General features: G+C 36.2%; 1 protein-coding gene across 1 annotated transcript in view; it reads left to right on the forward strand.

Moving 5' to 3' along the window:
- Positions 1-19,249, forward strand: part of TTN (titin) — a 241,668-nt gene that overhangs the window by 138,194 nt on the left and 84,225 nt on the right. The window contains 32 exon segments of the mRNA XM_026852428.1: positions 2,005-2,066; positions 2,176-2,566; positions 2,775-3,050; positions 3,282-3,557; positions 3,703-3,842; positions 4,327-4,453; positions 4,542-4,805; positions 4,910-5,176; positions 5,310-5,573; positions 6,094-6,233; positions 6,363-6,489; positions 6,609-6,875; positions 6,975-7,241; positions 7,746-8,012; positions 8,109-8,248; positions 9,040-9,166; positions 9,916-10,058; positions 12,507-12,630; positions 13,446-13,712; positions 13,855-13,952; positions 14,117-14,285; positions 14,378-14,644; positions 14,781-15,047; positions 15,146-15,424; positions 15,531-15,939; positions 16,038-16,162; positions 16,257-16,523; positions 17,145-17,414; positions 17,495-17,797; positions 17,919-18,221; positions 18,573-18,760; positions 18,845-18,959. Of these exon segments, the coding sequence (XP_026708229.1) occupies positions 2,005-2,066; positions 2,176-2,566; positions 2,775-3,050; positions 3,282-3,557; positions 3,703-3,842; positions 4,327-4,453; positions 4,542-4,805; positions 4,910-5,176; positions 5,310-5,573; positions 6,094-6,233; positions 6,363-6,489; positions 6,609-6,875; positions 6,975-7,241; positions 7,746-8,012; positions 8,109-8,248; positions 9,040-9,166; positions 9,916-10,058; positions 12,507-12,630; positions 13,446-13,712; positions 13,855-13,952; positions 14,117-14,285; positions 14,378-14,644; positions 14,781-15,047; positions 15,146-15,424; positions 15,531-15,939; positions 16,038-16,162; positions 16,257-16,523; positions 17,145-17,414; positions 17,495-17,797; positions 17,919-18,221; positions 18,573-18,760; positions 18,845-18,959 (6,996 nt within the window).

A 19,249-nucleotide genomic window follows, 5' to 3' on the forward strand; every position in this document is an offset into this window, starting at 1 on the left:
GATTCTTGATAAGGAAGCAAAGAAAATGGAAATTATTCAAGATGATAAGAAAGATGACAATCTGGATTTCACATCAGCAGAACTACATTCCTTAGACCTGTTTGAGGAAATTGAACCAGCACTGAGAAAAGATATTGACCTAGAATACCTCACTGAAGATGAGGAGGTTCCCAGAGAAAAAACTTACATAATCTTTAAACCGTCTGCTCTTAGGCCAGAAGTAGTAGAAAGGAAAGCAGGAGAAAATCATTCTGCAGAGGAAGAAGTTCATTGTGAGGAGGGTTCAGGAAAATGGTCGACTAACAAAGCACTCCTAAGTGATAAAAAAACAGGCAGAAAGATTACACCAGAGAAGGAAGAGAAAACTACCTTCAGCACCCACTTAAAAAAAGACAAAATTAGACAGTCAAATGCCCATGAAATGCTGTCTGTGGAAAAAGAAGAATTTGATACAGTGATTACAGAAGGAAGAATGGAAGATGAAGTTTCCACGGAAGAACATGAAAAGGGAGTCAAAGATAAAATAGTTGACAGATCTGAGACAATAAAGAAAGTTCCTATTCAGCCTCCAGGTAGTCAAGATAAAAAACAATTTCAAGAAGTTCATGCTATTCAGGATGAATGTCAAGACACTCCAGCTCTCCAAAGCAGCAAAGAGAAAACTGAAGAAAAGAAATCATTGACTGTAGAAGAAGTGAAGCTTTCAGGAAAAGAACTTCCAGTGACAGAAAGTACATCAGATGAAAAAACATCGGCTAAGGATGGCATTGGGAAAAGCGCATCTTTTACCATGGAAAGAGAAAAGGGAAAGCTTTCAGCCAAAATACCATCAAGCAAAGGAACTGCTCCAAATGGAGAAGTTACTTACTCCTCAAGCATAGGTAAGATAATATCTCCCAAGAAACCAGAAGGAGAGAGAGAATTTCGGAAATCAGAAGCTGCTTGCATGATTGAGCAGGCCAGTAGACTTTTGAGTGAGAACAGAAATTTGGATGCACCTGGAGAATCATGTGAAGTTCGGGATGTTCCTGCAAAGTCTCATGCAAAGCGAGGTGAGGAAGACTGCTGCCAAATTCTTCCACGAACTGCTTGTACTTTTGCTTCAGGAGAATATCATTTGCTGTTACGATGTCTGTTTTCATTCTTTAACATCATTCACATTTCCATCTAGTCTGTCAGCTGGCTGTATTGGCATTCAGCCACTCTTATCATGTTTGTCTTACCTGTCTGTATGTACATCTGTGTGATCAGTGTTCATTGTCTTAGTCTTAAAATTTTATAAGACTGCATAAATCATGTTGTGTGCCATTATGGTCTCAGCAAAACTCATGTGTTTCATCTAGTATTCATTTTTCCACCCACTGCAATAAAATCTCTCCTGCATTTCATTCGTTCCATTCACCCATTAAAAGTATCTTTTATATTTCCTTTCACAAAATGATGCTTGCATACCGTGGGCAATATTTGCAGAAGTCAGAGATGATTCATCGCAAGTTGGGCAACTAACAGAACATCACTCATTTGTGAGAGTATCACATTGTCCTGAAACATGTATTTAATTTATACAACTTATATTTTTGTTGTCTTCATTAGTAAAGGTGTGTGCTTTTTCTAAAAAGCCCATGTAATTTGTAATAGGTACTTAAGCTATTTTGGTTGGCAGGTGGGTGTTGATCAAGGGCCTAATTGTGAGTAAAGTGTCAGAGAATGGCAGAATTTTATAAAATAGTGGACAGAACAATAAATTGAGGAATTAGGATCAGCTAAGCTGCCTTCCAGTCCCTGCTGCTGAATATGTGTCTTTTCCATGCTTAAAGTTATTTAACTTGACATTGAGATATAGAAAGTATAAGTTGTATAAATATATACATATGTTTATATCTTCCTCCTCTTTTTGTGTATATAACTAAAGGAGATAAAGTCTGATTTATAAAATAAATACTTGTCTTAATTCTAGTATGTATATTTAACTACATTCCTAATAATATTGCTGTTCTATTTCAGAGCCCAAGCCACCAAAAGAGGAATCACCAAAGGGTATCAGTCCAGTCAAAGGTAGGATATGAGTCAATACCTAAAAGCAAATACCTAAAAGCAAATACGAGTCAATACTTAAAAGCAAAAGCAATAAATCAGGATTAGTTTATTCATTTCTGAATCTGAATTACAGCCAAGAAGACACCTTCACCAGCAGATGCAGAAAGAAGGAAACTCAGACCAGGAAGCGGTGGTGAAAAACCTCCTGAAGAGCCGCCATTCACTTACCAACTCAAGGCTGTACCACTGAAGTTTGTCAAGGAGATGAAAGATATAGTGCTAACAGAAGCTGAATCTGTTGGGTCTTCTGCAATCTTTGAAGTCCTTATTTCACCATCCACTGCAATTACCAGCTGGATGAAAGATGGAAGTAACATCCGAGAGAGTCCAAAACACAAGTTTATTGCTGATGGCAAAGATAGAAAGTTGCATATTATTGATGTCCAGCTGTCAGATGCTGGTGAATATACTTGTGTATTACGACTGGGGAACAAAGAGAAGACATCTACAGCCAAACTCATTGTTGAAGGTATTCCCTGTTTCAACTCTATCAAGAATTTAAAGGCTAGCTATTCCTCAAGCTAGAAATACTGTTACTTTGTGAATTTACAGTGGTTAGCAGATGCATCCTTTGGTTTCCATCAATCACTACACATGCTGATTTGATATGTAAGGCATTTCTGCATCACATCTTCTGTATATAAATGAGATAAATCAAAATGTTGTGTTTCCCACAGAACTCCCAGTACGGTTTGTGAAAACTCTTGAAGAAGAAGTCACTGTGGTTAAAACCCAGCCACTGTACTTGACATGTGAGCTTAACAAAGAAAGAAATGTGGTCTGGAGGAAGGATGGGAAGATCATCAAAGACAAGCCTGGGAAATTTGCTCTGGGCATTATTGGTTTGTCACATTCCCTCACGATCATTGATTCAGATGATGCTGATGCTGGCACTTACAGTGTTACTGTGGAAGACACTGAGCTGTCATGTTCATCTTGTGTTAAGGTAGTAGGTAAGCAATCAAAATCATGTTCTTCTTTCTCTGTGGGATATTTGGGCTGGTTTAAAATTAGGAAAGCTTTTTCTCATAGCATTACAATATAAATGGACAGATAAGATTTTTACTGCTACTGAAGCTTATTGTAATACAAAAACTAATACTTCTATTTCTTCTATTTATGACCCAACTATTTGTAATAAAAGTTTGCTAAGTTGTATTATTATGTGACTTTTTGTCATGCAGAAGTGATAAGAGATTGGTTAGTAAAACCTATAAGAGACCAACATGTGAAACCAAAAGGAACAGCTACTTTCACCTGTGACATTGTCAAGGATACACCAAACATTAAATGGTTTAAAGGAGATGAGGAAATCCCTGCTGAACCAACTGACAAGACAGAAATCTTGAAAGAAGGAAATAAAATTTTCCTGAAAATCAAGAATGCTGGCCCTGCTGATATTGGGGAATATTCAGTGGAAGTTGAAGGTCGCAGATACCCAGCTAAACTGACCCTTGGTGGTAAGGAAGTTTTATTTGTATTATATTTAATCAGCTCAGAGGCTAATGTTCAAAAACCTCTAAACAAACAAAAAACGTAACCTGAATTATCATAAAGCTCTGCCAAAACTTGTTGTAATTATATGCATTTATTTGTGCATTCTAGAACGTGAAGTTGAACTTCTGAAGCCATTAGAGGATGTTACAGTTTACGAGAAAGAAACAGCAAACTTTGATACAGAAATATCAGAGGAGGATATTCCTGGTGAATGGAAGCTGAAAGGAGAAATTCTGAGACCCTCACCTGTAAGCATCCTTGAATTTTACACACAATTTATTTAAAGACTGTGAACAGTGTTTAATTGAGTCTTTATGGTAAGTTCTCAGGTTTGTCATTGCTACTCAGGCCAGAACATAGAAAGGCTAATCATTATGGTGATTAAAAAACACTGCCTGTCCAAGTAAGGATTATATGATATAAAAGCTAAATTATGAAGCAATTCATTATATCAAAGGATTACAGCACATTATTCAGAGAATAATAAAAATACCCTACATATGTTACTAGGAATGATACTGGCACTTAAAAGAACTGTGAAACACTGAAGAAATATATTACCTTTTTTTTAATTTTTTTTTTTATTATTGAGTAAAAGTGTTAACTTTCCTTGAAAAGCAGTTCCAATCTTTCTAGCTGACCCCTGTGTATAAAATGTTTATAGAATCCTTTTATTAAAAATACCTAGCAGTAAGTCATTGGCACTGTATTTACTAAAGTCTGTCTCTCCAGACATGTGAAATCAAAGCTGAAGGAGGAAAACGCTTCCTAACCTTGCACAAAGTCAAGTTAGAGCAAGCTGGTGAAGTCCTTTACCAGGCACTTAATGCGTTTACTACAGCTATCCTGACAGTGAAAGGTATGATGCATCATGGAGTATGATACCAACTAAAACAGAGTTCACATGGAGCACATTACAAATGAAATGTTCTCTTTTGTGCTTCCAGAAATTGAACTGGACTTTGCTGTGCCCCTAAAAGATGTTACTGTCCCTGAGAGGCGCCAAGCAAGGTTTGAATGTGTCCTTACCAGAGAAGCCAATGTTATATGGTCTAAGGGCACTGATATACTCAAGATTGGAGAAAAATTTGACATCATTGCCGATGGAAAGAAGCATATTCTTGTAATCAATGATTCTCAGTTTGATGATGAGGGAGAATACACTGCTGAAGTTGATGGCAAGAAGAGCACAGCAAGACTGTTTGTGGAAGGCAAGAATCTTCTTATGAACAAAACAATAAAAAATGGTTAAAGAATGTATCTTTTAGAACCACATTAGCCTTTTTCTGATGGTATTTATGTGTCCACATTACAGGTGTGAGGCTGAAGTTCATATCACCTCTACAGGATCAAACAGTGAAAGAAGGGGAAACAGCTCACTTTCAGTTTGAGCTTTCTCATGAAGACATGCCAGTGAAATGGTATAAAAATGAGAAAAGACTTCACACAAGCAGAACAGTTTTTATGACTTCAGAAGGCAAAGTTCATAAACTAGAAATGAGAGAAGTAACACTTGATGATATCTCCGAAATAAAGGCCGTAGTCAAGGACTTGAACACACAAGCAAACCTGAAAGTCTTAGGTAATTAGATAATATAAAATATGCTATATGATATGTAGAAACAATTTCTATATGTAGAAAGTGACAAAATATTGATGGTTTTGTAAATTTATATTACTAATTTACCATTTCATATCCACTATGTCTTTTGTAGAGGCCGATCCATATTTCACTGTGAAATTACAAGACTACAGTGCTGTGGAGAAAGATGATATTATTCTGGAGTGTGAACTTAGCAAAGATGTGCCAGTAAAATGGTACAAAGATGGTGAAGAACTAGTAGCTTCCAACAGAATTTCCATAAAAACGGATGGATTGCGCCGTATCCTGAAGATCAAGAAGGCTGCAGAGAGTGATAAGGGTGTTTATGAATGTGACTGTGGAACCGACAAGACAAGTGCTAATGTCAGCGTTGAGCGTAAGTTATCATGCCTTGACTGAGGGAAAGTAATGAAACCTTTGTAAAACAATGCAGACAGACAGACACTCCCTAGAGTACAATACCAAAAATTGTACCTTTAAAATACATGCAGTTATGATGAATAGCTGAAATATCTAGATTTACAATTATTAAGAGTATTTATTGTAAGATATATAAATGGCTGTTGTAAAGACAGTGATGATCTATTATTCTTTATGTCCATTTCCACTCAGGAAAAAAAGCAGTTTAATTTGCTGTAATGTATCTCGGTTAATTATGAGGAAAAATATTCTTACTAAAAACAACTAAACTTTCAGACATATTATAGAAGGAGGTTGTAGACTGCCCAAACTTGCAGCTTTTAAAAAAGAGGTTACCTAAACATTTATCAGTGATAACATTTGAATGCCTTAAAGAAGGAGTAGGGAGAGAACTGAGATCCTTTCCAGTATTACATTTCTGTGGTATAGAATGAGTGAGTAAACAGATGTCAACTTTTGGATTTTTTTAATTTTAGCTCGCTTAATTAAAGTGGAGCGACCACTGTATGGAGTGGAAGTATTTGTTGGTGAAACAGCACGTTTTGAAATTGAAATTTCTGAGCCTGATGTCCATCCTATATGGAAGCTAAAGGGAGAAACCCTAACACCTTCACCTGTAAGGCTTCTTTATTTTTAGACCATAATTTACACTAGAAACAGTGTTTTTAATGATAATGTCTTCTGAGTGGCTTCTTAGAATATTCATATTTGGGCTGTGTGTGTGTGTGTGTTTCTTTATTACCAGGAATGTGAAATCATTGAAGATGGGAAGAAGCATGCCCTTGTTCTTCATAACTGCAAACTTGATATGACTGGAGAAGTGTCTTTCCAAGCTGCTAATGCTAAAAGTGCTGCCAATCTGAAAGTGAAAGGTACAGTCTGCATTTTGCCAACATTTCCACATGTATCTCAGGTCATTAGAACAAATCTTGCAGCAGAAAGGTCCGTGTGAACGTATCACTGAAATAGAAATGCTCTTCTTTGATTTCAGAATTGCCTCTCATCTTTATCACTCCACTAAGCGATGTGAAGGTCTTTGAGAAGGATGAAGCCAGGTTTGAATGTGAGGTGTCCAGAGAACCCAAGACTTTCCGCTGGTTGAAAGGAACACAAGAGATCACTCCTGATGAAAGATTTGAAATTATTTCAGACGGGACAAAGCATGCTCTGATTATTAAATCTGTTGCATTTGAGGATGAAGCTAAATACATGTTTGAAGCTGAGGATAAGATAACAAGTGCCAAGCTGATTATTGAAGGTTTGTGTGACTTTGCCTTTCTAGGAAAGATTTGCACTATAGTCCTTGAGTAGTTTTTATAGATAGCATTATTGTTAATGACATGTTATGTTGTTATAGGTATCCGCCTGAAATTCATTACTCCTCTCAAGGATGTAACAAAAAAGGAGCGAGAAACTGCAGTTTTTACTGTGGAACTGTCCCATGAAAATATCCCTGTTATCTGGTTCAAGAATGACCAGCGATTACATACCAGCAAAGTGGTTTCAATGGCAGATGATGGCAAATTCCATACACTCACAATCAAAGACCTTACTATTGATGATACCTCTCAGATTAAAGTGGAAGCTATGGGCAAATCCTCAGAAGCTAAACTCACTGTTCTTGGTAAGAATACCCAAAAGAATTTACATTATGTATATTACCAGAAGAGTCTTATTAATGAAAAATGTGCTCAGAAAGTCTTGGGGTTGGTTTTGGTTTTTTTTTTTTTTTTTTTTTTCAGTTTGGCCTAAATCTACTTGTGATTTTTGACAACTTTACAATTTGTTTGTCTTCTTTGGTCTCCATTTCCCCATTCACAAAGGATAATTAAAATTACTTCAAAATTTCATGCAACTGTTGCAAGATTAACTAATAGATAATGGAACAGTGGTCTGAAACTCCTAGAGCACCAAACCAATGTTGTCAGTAATATTAGTTATACACTGAATTGTTTCTTAGATATCTGTTGTTTTCTATTTTTGCAACAAAACTGTGTAGTATTTTTAAGGACTATATTTAATCCTTCTTGCAGGGAATAAACAAGAAATGTATTTTATGGTAAGAACTAAGTGTAGTTTCTGAAAGACCAGCACTTCAGATATAAACATATCTTGACTTTGCTTACAGAGGGAGATCCTTATTTCACTGGGAAGCTGCAAGATTACACTGCTGTAGAGAAAGATGAAGTAATCTTACAATGTGAAATCAGCAAAGCAGATGCCCCAGTGAAATGGATGAAGGATGGCAAACCAATTACTCCATCAAAGAATGTTGTTATTAAGGCTGATGGCAAAAAGAGAATCCTTATCCTCAAGAAAGCTTTGAAGAAAGACATTGGACAGTACACTTGTGACTGTGGTACTGATCAAACCTCTGCTAAACTCAATATTGAAGGTATGGTTATTTTAATGGGATGCTCTGTAGTAGAGATCTTTTAGCATCTGTTAGAGGCTGATGGAATCACTTTCCTTTTGGTTTGTTTTCCTCCAGACCGGGATATTGAGATTATACGTCCACTATACAGTGTGGAGGTTGTTGAGACAGAGACTGCCCGTTTTGATATTGAAATCTCCGAGGAAGGTGTCCATGGCAATTGGAAGCTAAAAGGAGAACCCCTGACTGAATCAGCTGTAAGCAAATATTTCAGATCTTTCTTATATGTGTCTCAATAATTTGTGGGGAGGTAGGGTGTGAGGGAGTAGAATATGGCTGCATAAAATAAGCAGAAATCTTTCTGCTTTCAGTAAGGATCACTATAATAAGAATTTTTTTTATTAATAACTTTTAAAATGTCTTATAAACTTAATAGAAAACATTATATAAAATAGCTAAATAAAATATTATTTTACATAAATAAGTACATTCTGTCTTGCTAGTCCCTAACAGTCATGTATCCAAAGTGCAAAGACCTTGTGGAACTCACTTAAACATAATGGCATTTAAAAATACAGACTTTGGACTGTCCGCATTTTTTTTTTTTTTTGAGCTATTTGTTTAAATAGAGGTAGATAACATTTTCAGACTTTTTTCCATTACTATGACACCTAAAATTGCTTTAAAATGGTATAAGGCTTAATCAAATCTTCTTAATTCCTTGCTGGAAGGATCTAGAAAAATAAGAAACTTTACAATCATGCCTCTGGTCTACATATGGATATATTGGCTAGTCAATCAGTTCATACCATTCACCAACATGAATATATTGCCTCTTGCTCTTTCTTTCTAAGAAGAAACAGACCGTACTATTGACTTTGGAAGGAAAGGCATATGAGTGAAAGTTTATAAGGTATATTTATTGCAGGTGGCAGTGGGCCTAAGTGTTGTGAACGGAGGAGGAGATAGCACATGCATGGTATGAAGAGAAGTAGAGTGAGGAACACACAAATTTACTGTAAAAAATGTTTTACTTGTATTTGTGCAGGAATGTGAAATCAAAGAGGAAGGCAAAAAGCACTTCCTTACACTGTACAATGTACGCTTAGATCAAGCTGGTGGAGTAGATTTCCAAGCAGCAAATGCCAAATCCGGTGCTCACCTTCGAGTGAAACGTAAGTGCCTTTTAAACTGAAATTAATTAATTAAGTGAAAACAAGGTACTCATTGCCTCTTCGGAACAGGTGGACAAATCTCTATACTGTATTGAACCCACAGTAATTCTTTTGAGAACAACTCGAGGATTAATTACTCAAGCCATTTTAATGTTTTAGTTAAGGAATGCCCTACATGTTTTTTAACCTTGTATATTATTTTATTCATATAGGAGAAATAAAAATAAGGAGATGGCCTTAAAGGCTGCTTCATGATCTGTCATCATATGTTGTTGTGAAATCAAAGTATTACAAGCAAAGACTTTACTGCATTAAAGTATCATGTTAACCTGAGAGGATAGGATCACAGTGATATCTGGGGATAGGGTTAAGAGCTTGATGGACAGGGACAGACCACACGGCTGAAGACCACTTGTTTCCCACTCCAATCCTAGCCCTCACTATTTTGGAAAACATATGCCTTATCTACCAAGAGGTATGCAAGGCTTGGCAGGGAGACAGATGCACAGCAACTTTCCTGCTGACCTTGTTCAATTTAAAGAAACACTCTCTACAAATAGGAAATTTTAGGTGACCAGCCCTCCCCCTAAAAACCCAGAGTGGCCTCTTCTATTTAGGGAATTTAAAGAGCAGCATTGCGATGTCTGTCTCTCTTGAGGGAAGCCACCGTGGAGATTAGTACATAAGGGCAGCAGCTCTCTCTTGGGTAGAAGTGACTAATCTGAAAATGATGTCTTCTCCTTACCAAGCTCGAGTAATTGGCTTGCTGAGACCCCTCAAGGATGTAACAGTGACAGCTGGGGAATCAGCAACTTTTGATTGTGAACTCTCTTATGAGGGAATCCCTGTAGAGTGGTTCCTGCAAGGAAAGAAACTGGAGCCAAGTGATAAGGTAAAGAAACTAAGCTTTCTCTTTCCTCATGTTTCCTCCTGCTTCCTCTCCTTCAAGTGTTTTCCCCTTCTTTATTTGTCATTTAGTCTCTGTCAGTAGAAGTACTAAGGCACAGCAATACAGTAGTGCTGCTGTGCCAAATGGTAAATCCTCACTAAATGAGATACGGCTCTTTTTTCTCCCCAGAAATTCCAGTATTCTGGAATACTACAAGTATTTATCACACAAAGGGAAAGTAAAGTTACAAAATATCAATCATTACAATAGCGACTTTGTGCCTGATTCTGTTAGAAACTTAGCCACAGGGGTACTGCATGATTTTTGCTCAGGTTAATTGTACTTACAGTGAAAGGGTTTTGAAAGGTGCTATCAGGAAATGCTTTTTTTTCTCCTGAATGCTGAGTTGCAGTCCAACTCTGCATATAAGGGGATTAAGAAGATTCAAATTCCATTTCAGGCATTTGTTCTGGCTCTCCAGATAACTTTCGGGGCAGATTTGCTTGTCAAGCACTTCTCACTAGCTATTTTTAACCCTTCATCAAGTGCTGGCTCTTAACTTTGAGATCCGAGCAGCCTGGAATGCAGTTAGTTTAATATTTAAAGTTAATACATAAAGAAACAGAAAGAAATATATTAAGAAACTTAAAATATAAATAGATATCACTGGTTTTAAGACTTTTTCACATACTAGGCCTAAGAGAAATAATGCAAATGAAAATACAAATTGGAAACCTCAGACAAAACAAACTTTCAAGGCATTACATGACCTAGAAAAGTTTCAGAACCTGTTATAATGCTGCTAATAATACTTTGGTACAGATATTTTATTTTAAATAAATTTTTTATCATATTATTTTCAGGTTTTACTAGATCTTTCTGAGTTTCATGAAATCTGCCTAAATAAAAACAATTTTGTAAAAAAAGTAGAATATAGAAATAGGAAAAGAAAAGAACAATCATGGCAATAGGCAACCCTATTACAGTATTTAAGGACAGATAAACAAAATTGAAACTCAGCAGGGGAGACATATAATAAATAAAGGTAATTGCTTCTTAGTCTATGAATTAGAACTGTGGAAAGCTATTGATCAGTGCAGTGGTTTGATAGTTATTACTGCCTGGGAAGAAAAATATTATATGTTAAGTATTCTATATGATGGAACGTTATTTATTTGTCTGAGCTCTCATGATAATTACATGAAAAAAATCCAGATTTTCATTCAGTTTCATACAGTCAAAACTGTCATTTGACTTCAAATGAAATTTTATCAAGTAGAATTTCAGAGTAAACCACTGATGCATCACTTCCTGCCCATTTAAATTAGCCACTTGAAACACTTTTACTACTGTCTTCAAGAATCAATCTAATTGTACAAGTGTTTAATTTCAGCAGTTTTTAATTCAAACCATTATTTTACCTCTGGCTGGCATTCAGCTGTACACATATAACATTTATTGACATGGCTTCTTTGTCTATCTTTGATGCTTACCTTAGTCAAATGTATATTTGGCTTCATCTCAATCTTTTTTTCAGATGAGCATTCACTAGACTTCATTTTCAGGCACACAACAACCATTTGGAAGGACAGCCTCTTAGTTCCTTCCTTCCCTCAGAAACAGAGGGGACTGCCTTCTTAAAAGTAACGTAATCTTTTATGCTTTTTCTGTAGTAGAAGCTTGCTTTTCCCCTCACGTTTCTAAACCAGCATCTACTACTTGATCACATACTTCTCTGAAAATAAATAAATAAAATTCAAGACCTGAATTAAAATTTATGGCATGAATGAGTAGCAGTCCTCTTAATGGTTGAATTGCAGGATGATTCCTTGAATCCCTCAGGTCCACTCCTAGAGAAAGGGACGTTTGTGCAGGAGTAACCCAATTCAAGCTTATGATTGCAAAGTAGTTTCAACAATAGATCCATGCAGAAATTGTATTTTTAGGCAGGATTTTTGATCAAAATTTAATAATAGAAAGACAAATTTACATTTACAGAAGACTGTATGAAGAGGGTGTCAAACCTCTTTATATCTCTCTAAAAGCATTTACTTTAGATGTAGTCAGGAGTAATATCAAATTTTTCCCATAAATTTACTTATTTTGATATTTATTAGTACCTGTTCAAAATAAACATGGTCTCAAGTCAGACTTATTTTGAACTTTGATAGTAGTCTCACTCAGGTTTTCTAATCCAAGGACACAAATACCTTAAAACATGGGGGTTTCTTGCAGGTGAAAGGACAAAACTGAAGTGATTCTCAAAATCCTCAAAGTATTTGTATCTTGAGCTATATCTAGTATATACAAAAGGAAATTATCGAAATTTCATATAAAAGTAAACAACTGAACTCTACAGATAACAATAAATAGCAATGCTATTTCATTAAATGCTTCTTAAATATTTGGTTTAGATACTTACAAAGGGGTTTTTTTTATTTACTTTATAAGGTTGTGACACGTGCTGAAGGCAGAGTTCACACTCTTATTCTTAGAGATGTCAAGTTAACAGATGCAGGAGAGGTATCACTGACAGCAAAAGATTTCAGAACTCAAGCAAATCTTTTTGTGAAAGGTAAGTCAGTCATTTTAATTATACCATAGTCAGCGTTAATGGTTCATTCATGATTCACCCTGGAACAGGATGTTAATATTAACAATTTACTAGGAACATACATACAATATTGGACAGGTAGATAACTTTTCTAATTAAAAAAAGCCACTTAAAATCTTCATGCTTCACAGAAGAGCTGAGAAAGAGGGAAATACTGGAAACATGTTGGACATGGGAGATGAATCAGTGCATTAAGATTTTCAGGGCTTCATTGCAGACTTGAACATTCAATTGGCCTCAAGATGACCCACAAATACCAGCTTCTGTGACTCCCAATGGCTTTTTTCTGTTCTTTGTAGTATTCAAAAACCTGTGAGAGCACAACTACACCACGAGTAAAGTGATGTAACATTGACTGTATGCTCATTTGCACTGCTTGCAAGCTGTTTACGGCTAAGAATTAGAAAAACTGTACACGCTTATAGTTAATTCAAGGAAAATTTTTAAAAAATCATTAATGGAGTCACTGAGATTACATGCATATGGTTCAGCTAAAGCAACTGAGTTGCAAGGCTTTCTGATGATTTGTGAGTAAAAACCCCATGGACAAGGATATCATTCAGTCTAATCTTACAGTAGGCTGAAAATGAGATTAGCTGAATTAACTGAACATGTCTGGGCATTAAAAAAAAAAAAAAGAAAACCAAAAACCTTCTGCAGAGCCTTTTTGATTATTCAATCAAGGAAAATTAGTAAACAGGGTGGGGGAGTTTGATACTAGCAGAGGACTGGCTATAATTTAGATCTTTTCTATCAAAAATCTGTATTTCTTTTAGAACCCCCAGTTGAATTTACTAAACCACTTGAGGACCAGACTGTTGAAGAGGAGGCCACTGCAATACTGGAATGTGAAGTTTCCAGGGAAAATGCAAAAGTTAAATGGTTCAAAAATGGAGAAGAAATTCACAAAACAAAGAAGTATGATATCATTTCTGATGGCAGGGTCAGAAAACTCATTATCTATGGCTGCACACTGGATGACGCAAAAACATATACCTGTGATGCCAAGGATTTTAAGACATCATGTTTTCTCAATGTAGAACGTGAGTAATTTACAATTTTCTACAAAATTAAGTGCTATAAATGCTGTATATTAGTGTACATGACTGGCAATAATATCAATGTCAGCAATTTATTCTTCTCTACTGGAGACTCCTCTATTAAAAATTTTCTTTTCTCTTACAGCTATTCGTGTTGAGTTCCTGAAACCCCTAACTGACCTTGAAGTTAAAGAAAAAGAATCTGCCCGGTTTGAATGTGAAATTTCTCGTCCAGGTGTCAAGGTCAATAACGCTTTTTAATCTGATTAACTCCTTCCACTATAGCTTTTTATTTATTTGTTTATTTTTAATTGACAGCTTTATTATGCTGCTACAAAAGAACACATAACTGAAATCTATGATGAGCATGTTAATATTAATAACCATATTTATTTGTTTTAAAACAGGTGAAGTGGTTTAAGGATGGCATTGAAATTAGAAAAGGCAAAAAGTATGACATAATTTCCCAAGGTGCAAAACGCATTCTTGTTGTGAGTAAATGTGCCTTCGATGATGAAGCTGAGTATGCCTGTGAAGCAAAAACAGCTCGAACTTCTGGCCTACTTACAGTGATAGGTAAACAGTGTTTGCAAATCTCATCCATGATCAAACCCAAAATGTTGTTTTGATGAAAGGCTTTAAATCATCTTTCAAAATTCTTGTTACAGAGGAAGAGGCTGTTTTCACAAAAAATCTTCCTGATCTTGAAGTAAATGAAAATGACACTGTAAAACTGATCTGTGAAGTTTCAAAGCCTAATGCTGAAGTTACTTGGTTTAAAGGAGATGAGGAGGTGCCTGATGGTGGTAGGTTTGAACATATTACTGATGGCCGAAAGAGAATTCTTATCATACGTAATGCTCATCCTGAAGATGCTGGCAAATATACTTGCAAGCTCCCAAGCTCTAGTACAACAGGAAAACTTACTGTACATGGTAAGAGACTTACTTTGTTGGCCTTATATTATGGAAAAAAAAAAAAAATCTGTAATAGTAGACAACTTGGTTTATTCTCTTCATAAATAAAATATAAAATAAAGTCATATATATCTACAAAAATGTTTTCTTTCAGAACTTGCAGCAGAATTTCTTACCAAACCACAAAATCTTGAGGTACTTGAAGGAGACAAAGCTGAATTTTTCTGTTCAGTATCCAAAGAGGCAATTACAGTACAGTGGCTGAGAGGTGACACAGTCCTGGAACCTGATGATAAGTACGACATCATTTCAGATGGCAAAAAGAGAACACTTGTGGTTAAAGACTCTATTCTAGGAGATGCAGGAAAATATACTGTCATGGTTGGTGAAGCTAAAGCTACAGCACGCTTAACAGTGATTGGTAAGCTTTATTTTATCAATGTGCAAGTGCATATTTTGTTGCGTTCCTTATATTATATAGGACATGATGTTGTATTTCTACTATTTTCTCAATTTCAGAAAAACTCAGGATTATAACTCCCCTTAAGGACCAAGAAGTTAATGAGGGTCAAGAAATTATCTTCAACTGTGAAGTCAATAAAGAAGGTGCCAAAGAGAAGTGGTACAAAAATGATGAGGCAATATTTGATAGTGCAAAATACATTATTGTCCAGAAGGATTTAGTTTACACTCTCCGAATTAGAGACGCACAGTTGAAAGATCAAGCTACCTATACCATCTCACTGTCAAACAAGAGAGGTGAACATGCCAAAAGTTCTGCTGCCTTGACAGTACTAGGTAAGTAACTTACACTGTATTAAAATTATGTCATCATCTTGCAATCAATTTCACAACAGGATCACGAGGATGTAGATTAATCAGTTTGGGGTTTTTATCTTAACAGAGGAGGATCTCAGGATTATTGAACCCCTTGAAGACATTGAGACCATGGAAAAGAAAACTGTCACATTCTGGTGCAAAGTGAATCGCCTTAATGCAACCCTCAAATGGACAAAGAACGGTGAAGAGATCACATTCAACAAGCGCATTTTGTACAAAATTGATAAATACAAACACTCACTCATCATTAAAGACTGTGGGTTTGTCGATGAAGGTGAATACACTGTTACTGCTGGACAAGACAAATCTGTTGCAGAACTTCTAATCACAGAGGCACCGGCAGACTTCATTGAACACCTCCGGGACCAGACTGTCACTGAATTTGATGATGCTGTCTTTACATGCCAGCTTTCCAAAGAGAAAGCCAGTGTAAGATGGTACAGAAATGGAAGAGAAATCAAAGAAGGCAAGAAGTATGTAGATTTTATCGTGCTTGTTAATATGCTAAACATTCTTGCTTTGTTGCTTTGTCTGGAAACTAAAACACTGCTTACTTTTCTCCACCATAAAGATACCAATTTGAAAAGGATGGAAATTTGCACAGATTAATCATAAAAGACTGTAGACTCGATGATGAGTGTGAATATTCTTGTGGAGTGGATGACAGGAAATCTAGGGCAAGACTTTTTGTTGAAGGTATGTGTAGATTGAATAGGATTTGTTTCTTCCTTATTTAGTAATAATAGAAACAATACACAAATAATGCAAAATGAATTCACATTTATTTCAGAAATCCCCGTTGAGATCATTCGACCACCACAAGATATTTATGAAGCTCCTGGTGCAGATGTCATCTTCATGGCTGAATTGAATAAAGATGGTGTGGAGGTCAAGTGGTTGAGAAACAATATGATTATCGTCCAAGGTGACAAACATCAGATGATGAGTGAAGGAAAGGTCCACAGGCTACAGGTGTGTGAGATAAAGCCCCGTGACCAAGGAGAATACAGATTTATTGCCAAAGATAAGGAAGCTAGAGCTAAACTTGAATTAGCTGGTAAGTTGCTTGCTTTGTGTTTATTTTATAAAATCTTAGATTAGTGAATTAACTATTTAACTAAACTGATCTTTGTTCTTTCAAAAAGTTGAATTAAAATGCGTACACAATCAGGCTGAAGCAAGTGCAAGTTTGTTAAACTGTATGAATTATAATTCAGTCAACAAACATTTATTATACCATGCTGATCCAACTGTTGAGGAAAATATAGGTCACTTTTCAGTTTCTATACAAAAGAGCATGAATTGAGCTTAAAGGAAAGAGAATCTTTTCATTAAGTAACTTCAGATCTAAATTATGAAAATCATTTGGCCTACTAATTTCAGTCATGTAAGACATATAATTCCTAATGTTCCTATTTTACAGAACCATTCTAATAAAACACATCAAATTAATGCTCAAAAAACGACTCCTCCTTCCCTGATTTTATAGGAGGACCCAGTACATACCAACCAGCCTGAGTTTCTTTCTGTGGATCAATCCAATGAGTATATGAAAGATTTACTTGGAATTCATGCAACAGCTCCTTTTACTTTTTTATGTTAGCTTCTTTGCTGACTACACAAATATATCAATATTTTTAAATATGTAGGTACTTACTTGTCACATTGATCTTCTTAGCTGCACCTAGAATCAAGACTGGTGATCAAAACCTTGTGGTTGATGTTGGGAAGCCTCTGACTATGACTGTTCCATATGATGCCTACCCAAGAGCAGAAGCTGAATGGTTGAAAGGGGAAGAAAGTCTGCCCACAACAACGGTTGATACAACAACTGACTGCACTACCTTCAAAATTTATGAAGCAAAGAAATCAGATAAGGGAAGGTACAAGGTTATACTCCGAAACAAACATGGCCAGGCAGAAGCATTCATCAATGTAGAGGTCATTGGTAAGTACTCACATTATTGAAACCTTTTGGAAAAAAACAAAAAGATGCAATGCCCTAAAATATTGTCATATCTTTGTTAGATGTTCCGGGCCCAGTTAGAAACTTGGAAGTCACCGAAACTTATGATGGTGAAGTTGGCCTCGCCTGGCAAGAACCAGAAAGTGATGGTGGAAGTAAAATAATAGGCTACGTTGTTGAAAGACGTGATATCAAGCGTAAGACCTGGATTACAGTCACTGATCGTGCTGAAAATTGTGAATACATTGTTACTGGACTTCAAAAAGGAGGAGTTGAATACCTCTTCCGTGTTAGTGCACGGAACAGAGTGGGCACTGGTGAGCCAGTGGAAACAGAGAGACCTGTGGAAGCTAAGAGCAAATTTGGTAAGCAGAAGTTAAGAAAAACTCGGAGTTTGATTTCAGTATAAGACAAGCAGTACAAACTCTCGCAATAAATAAAACCACATACATTGTTTTTCCTTTTTTTCCCTAAAATAAAATGCAGATGTTCCTGGTCCTCCTCAAAATGTAGACGTTACCGACGTGAACAGGTTTGGAGCTACACTTACCTGGGAACCACCTGAGTATGATGGAGGATCCCCAATTACTGGCTACATTATTGAACTGCGTAACAGAGGTTCCATCAGATGGGAGCCAACTATGACCACTGGAGCTGATGAACTGTCAGCTGTCCTAACTGATGTTGTAGAAAATGAAGAATATTTCTTCAGAGTAAGAGCTCAAAACATGGTTGGAGTTGGCAAACCAAGTCCTGCTACACGTGCAGTAAAAATTATGGACCCAATCAGTAAGTATGCAAGCATTGATTGTGATTGCATTATGAGATGGGGACATTTTCACTGTTTATATATTATGTGTGCAGGGCAGTTCAGCTGAGGAATGTGTGCTGCAAATACCATGTACAATTATATTTTTCTTACTTTTGTCCTTCAAACATATCAGGAGTACCTTGCTACCATTTGGTTCAGTAAGAACTCCAAACAGTTTTGCTCTGAAATTAGGATCAAACCTGTTTTAAAAATGGTTTATAAAAAAGCTATGCAAAGGCTTTAAAGACTACTTTAATGTATAGACAGCTGATACGCAGAACCATAATCATTTATCTGCTGCAAAAATATATTTCTCAAATTATTTTCAGAGAGACCCAGTCCTCCCATTAACCTTGATCATTCAGATCAAACTAAGTCATCAGTGCAGCTCACATGGGAGCCTCCTCTCGAAGATGGAGGAAGTCCAGTCTTAGGCTATATTGTTGAAAGGCAAGAAGAAGGAACAGACAAGTGGATTCGCTGTAACCCAAAACTAGTACCTGCTCTTACTTATAAGGTAAGATGTTCCATTCATTCACAAAGTACTCAAAATGTGTAGATCACCTTTAATATAAGTTACTAAATTATTTGTTCTTTTTAGGTAACTGGTTTGAAACCAGGATCCAGGTATTACTACAGAGTCTCAGCAGAAAATGCAGCTGGTGTGTCTGACCCAGCGGAGGCTATTGGACCATTAACTGCAGATGATACTTTTGGTAAGCCATATGCTAAATAATCAGATTAAGACATGCAATTAAAGTGTATCTTGTGAGTAATATGTATATTTTTTACTAGATAACTGTGATGTCAACTAGTATAAAGAGCCTTAGCCTGTTGAGATTCTGAGCTATTTCTCCTCCATTATGAATTCTGAAGATAATTAGCTCTACTATTAGGGAGATACCTATTAAGATTCCTGAAGAACAAGGCATGACCTTTTGTCTCCTGACCTAGTTTTGTGAAAGGTGGGAGGTAACAGGAGGAGAGAAAAGCAGAGAAGACAAAA

Source organism: Athene cunicularia, assembly GCF_003259725.1.
Source record: "Athene cunicularia isolate RWA chromosome 7 unlocalized genomic scaffold, athCun1 chr7_part1, whole genome shotgun sequence".
NCBI classification, from domain to species: domain Eukaryota; kingdom Metazoa; phylum Chordata; class Aves; order Strigiformes; family Strigidae; genus Athene; species Athene cunicularia.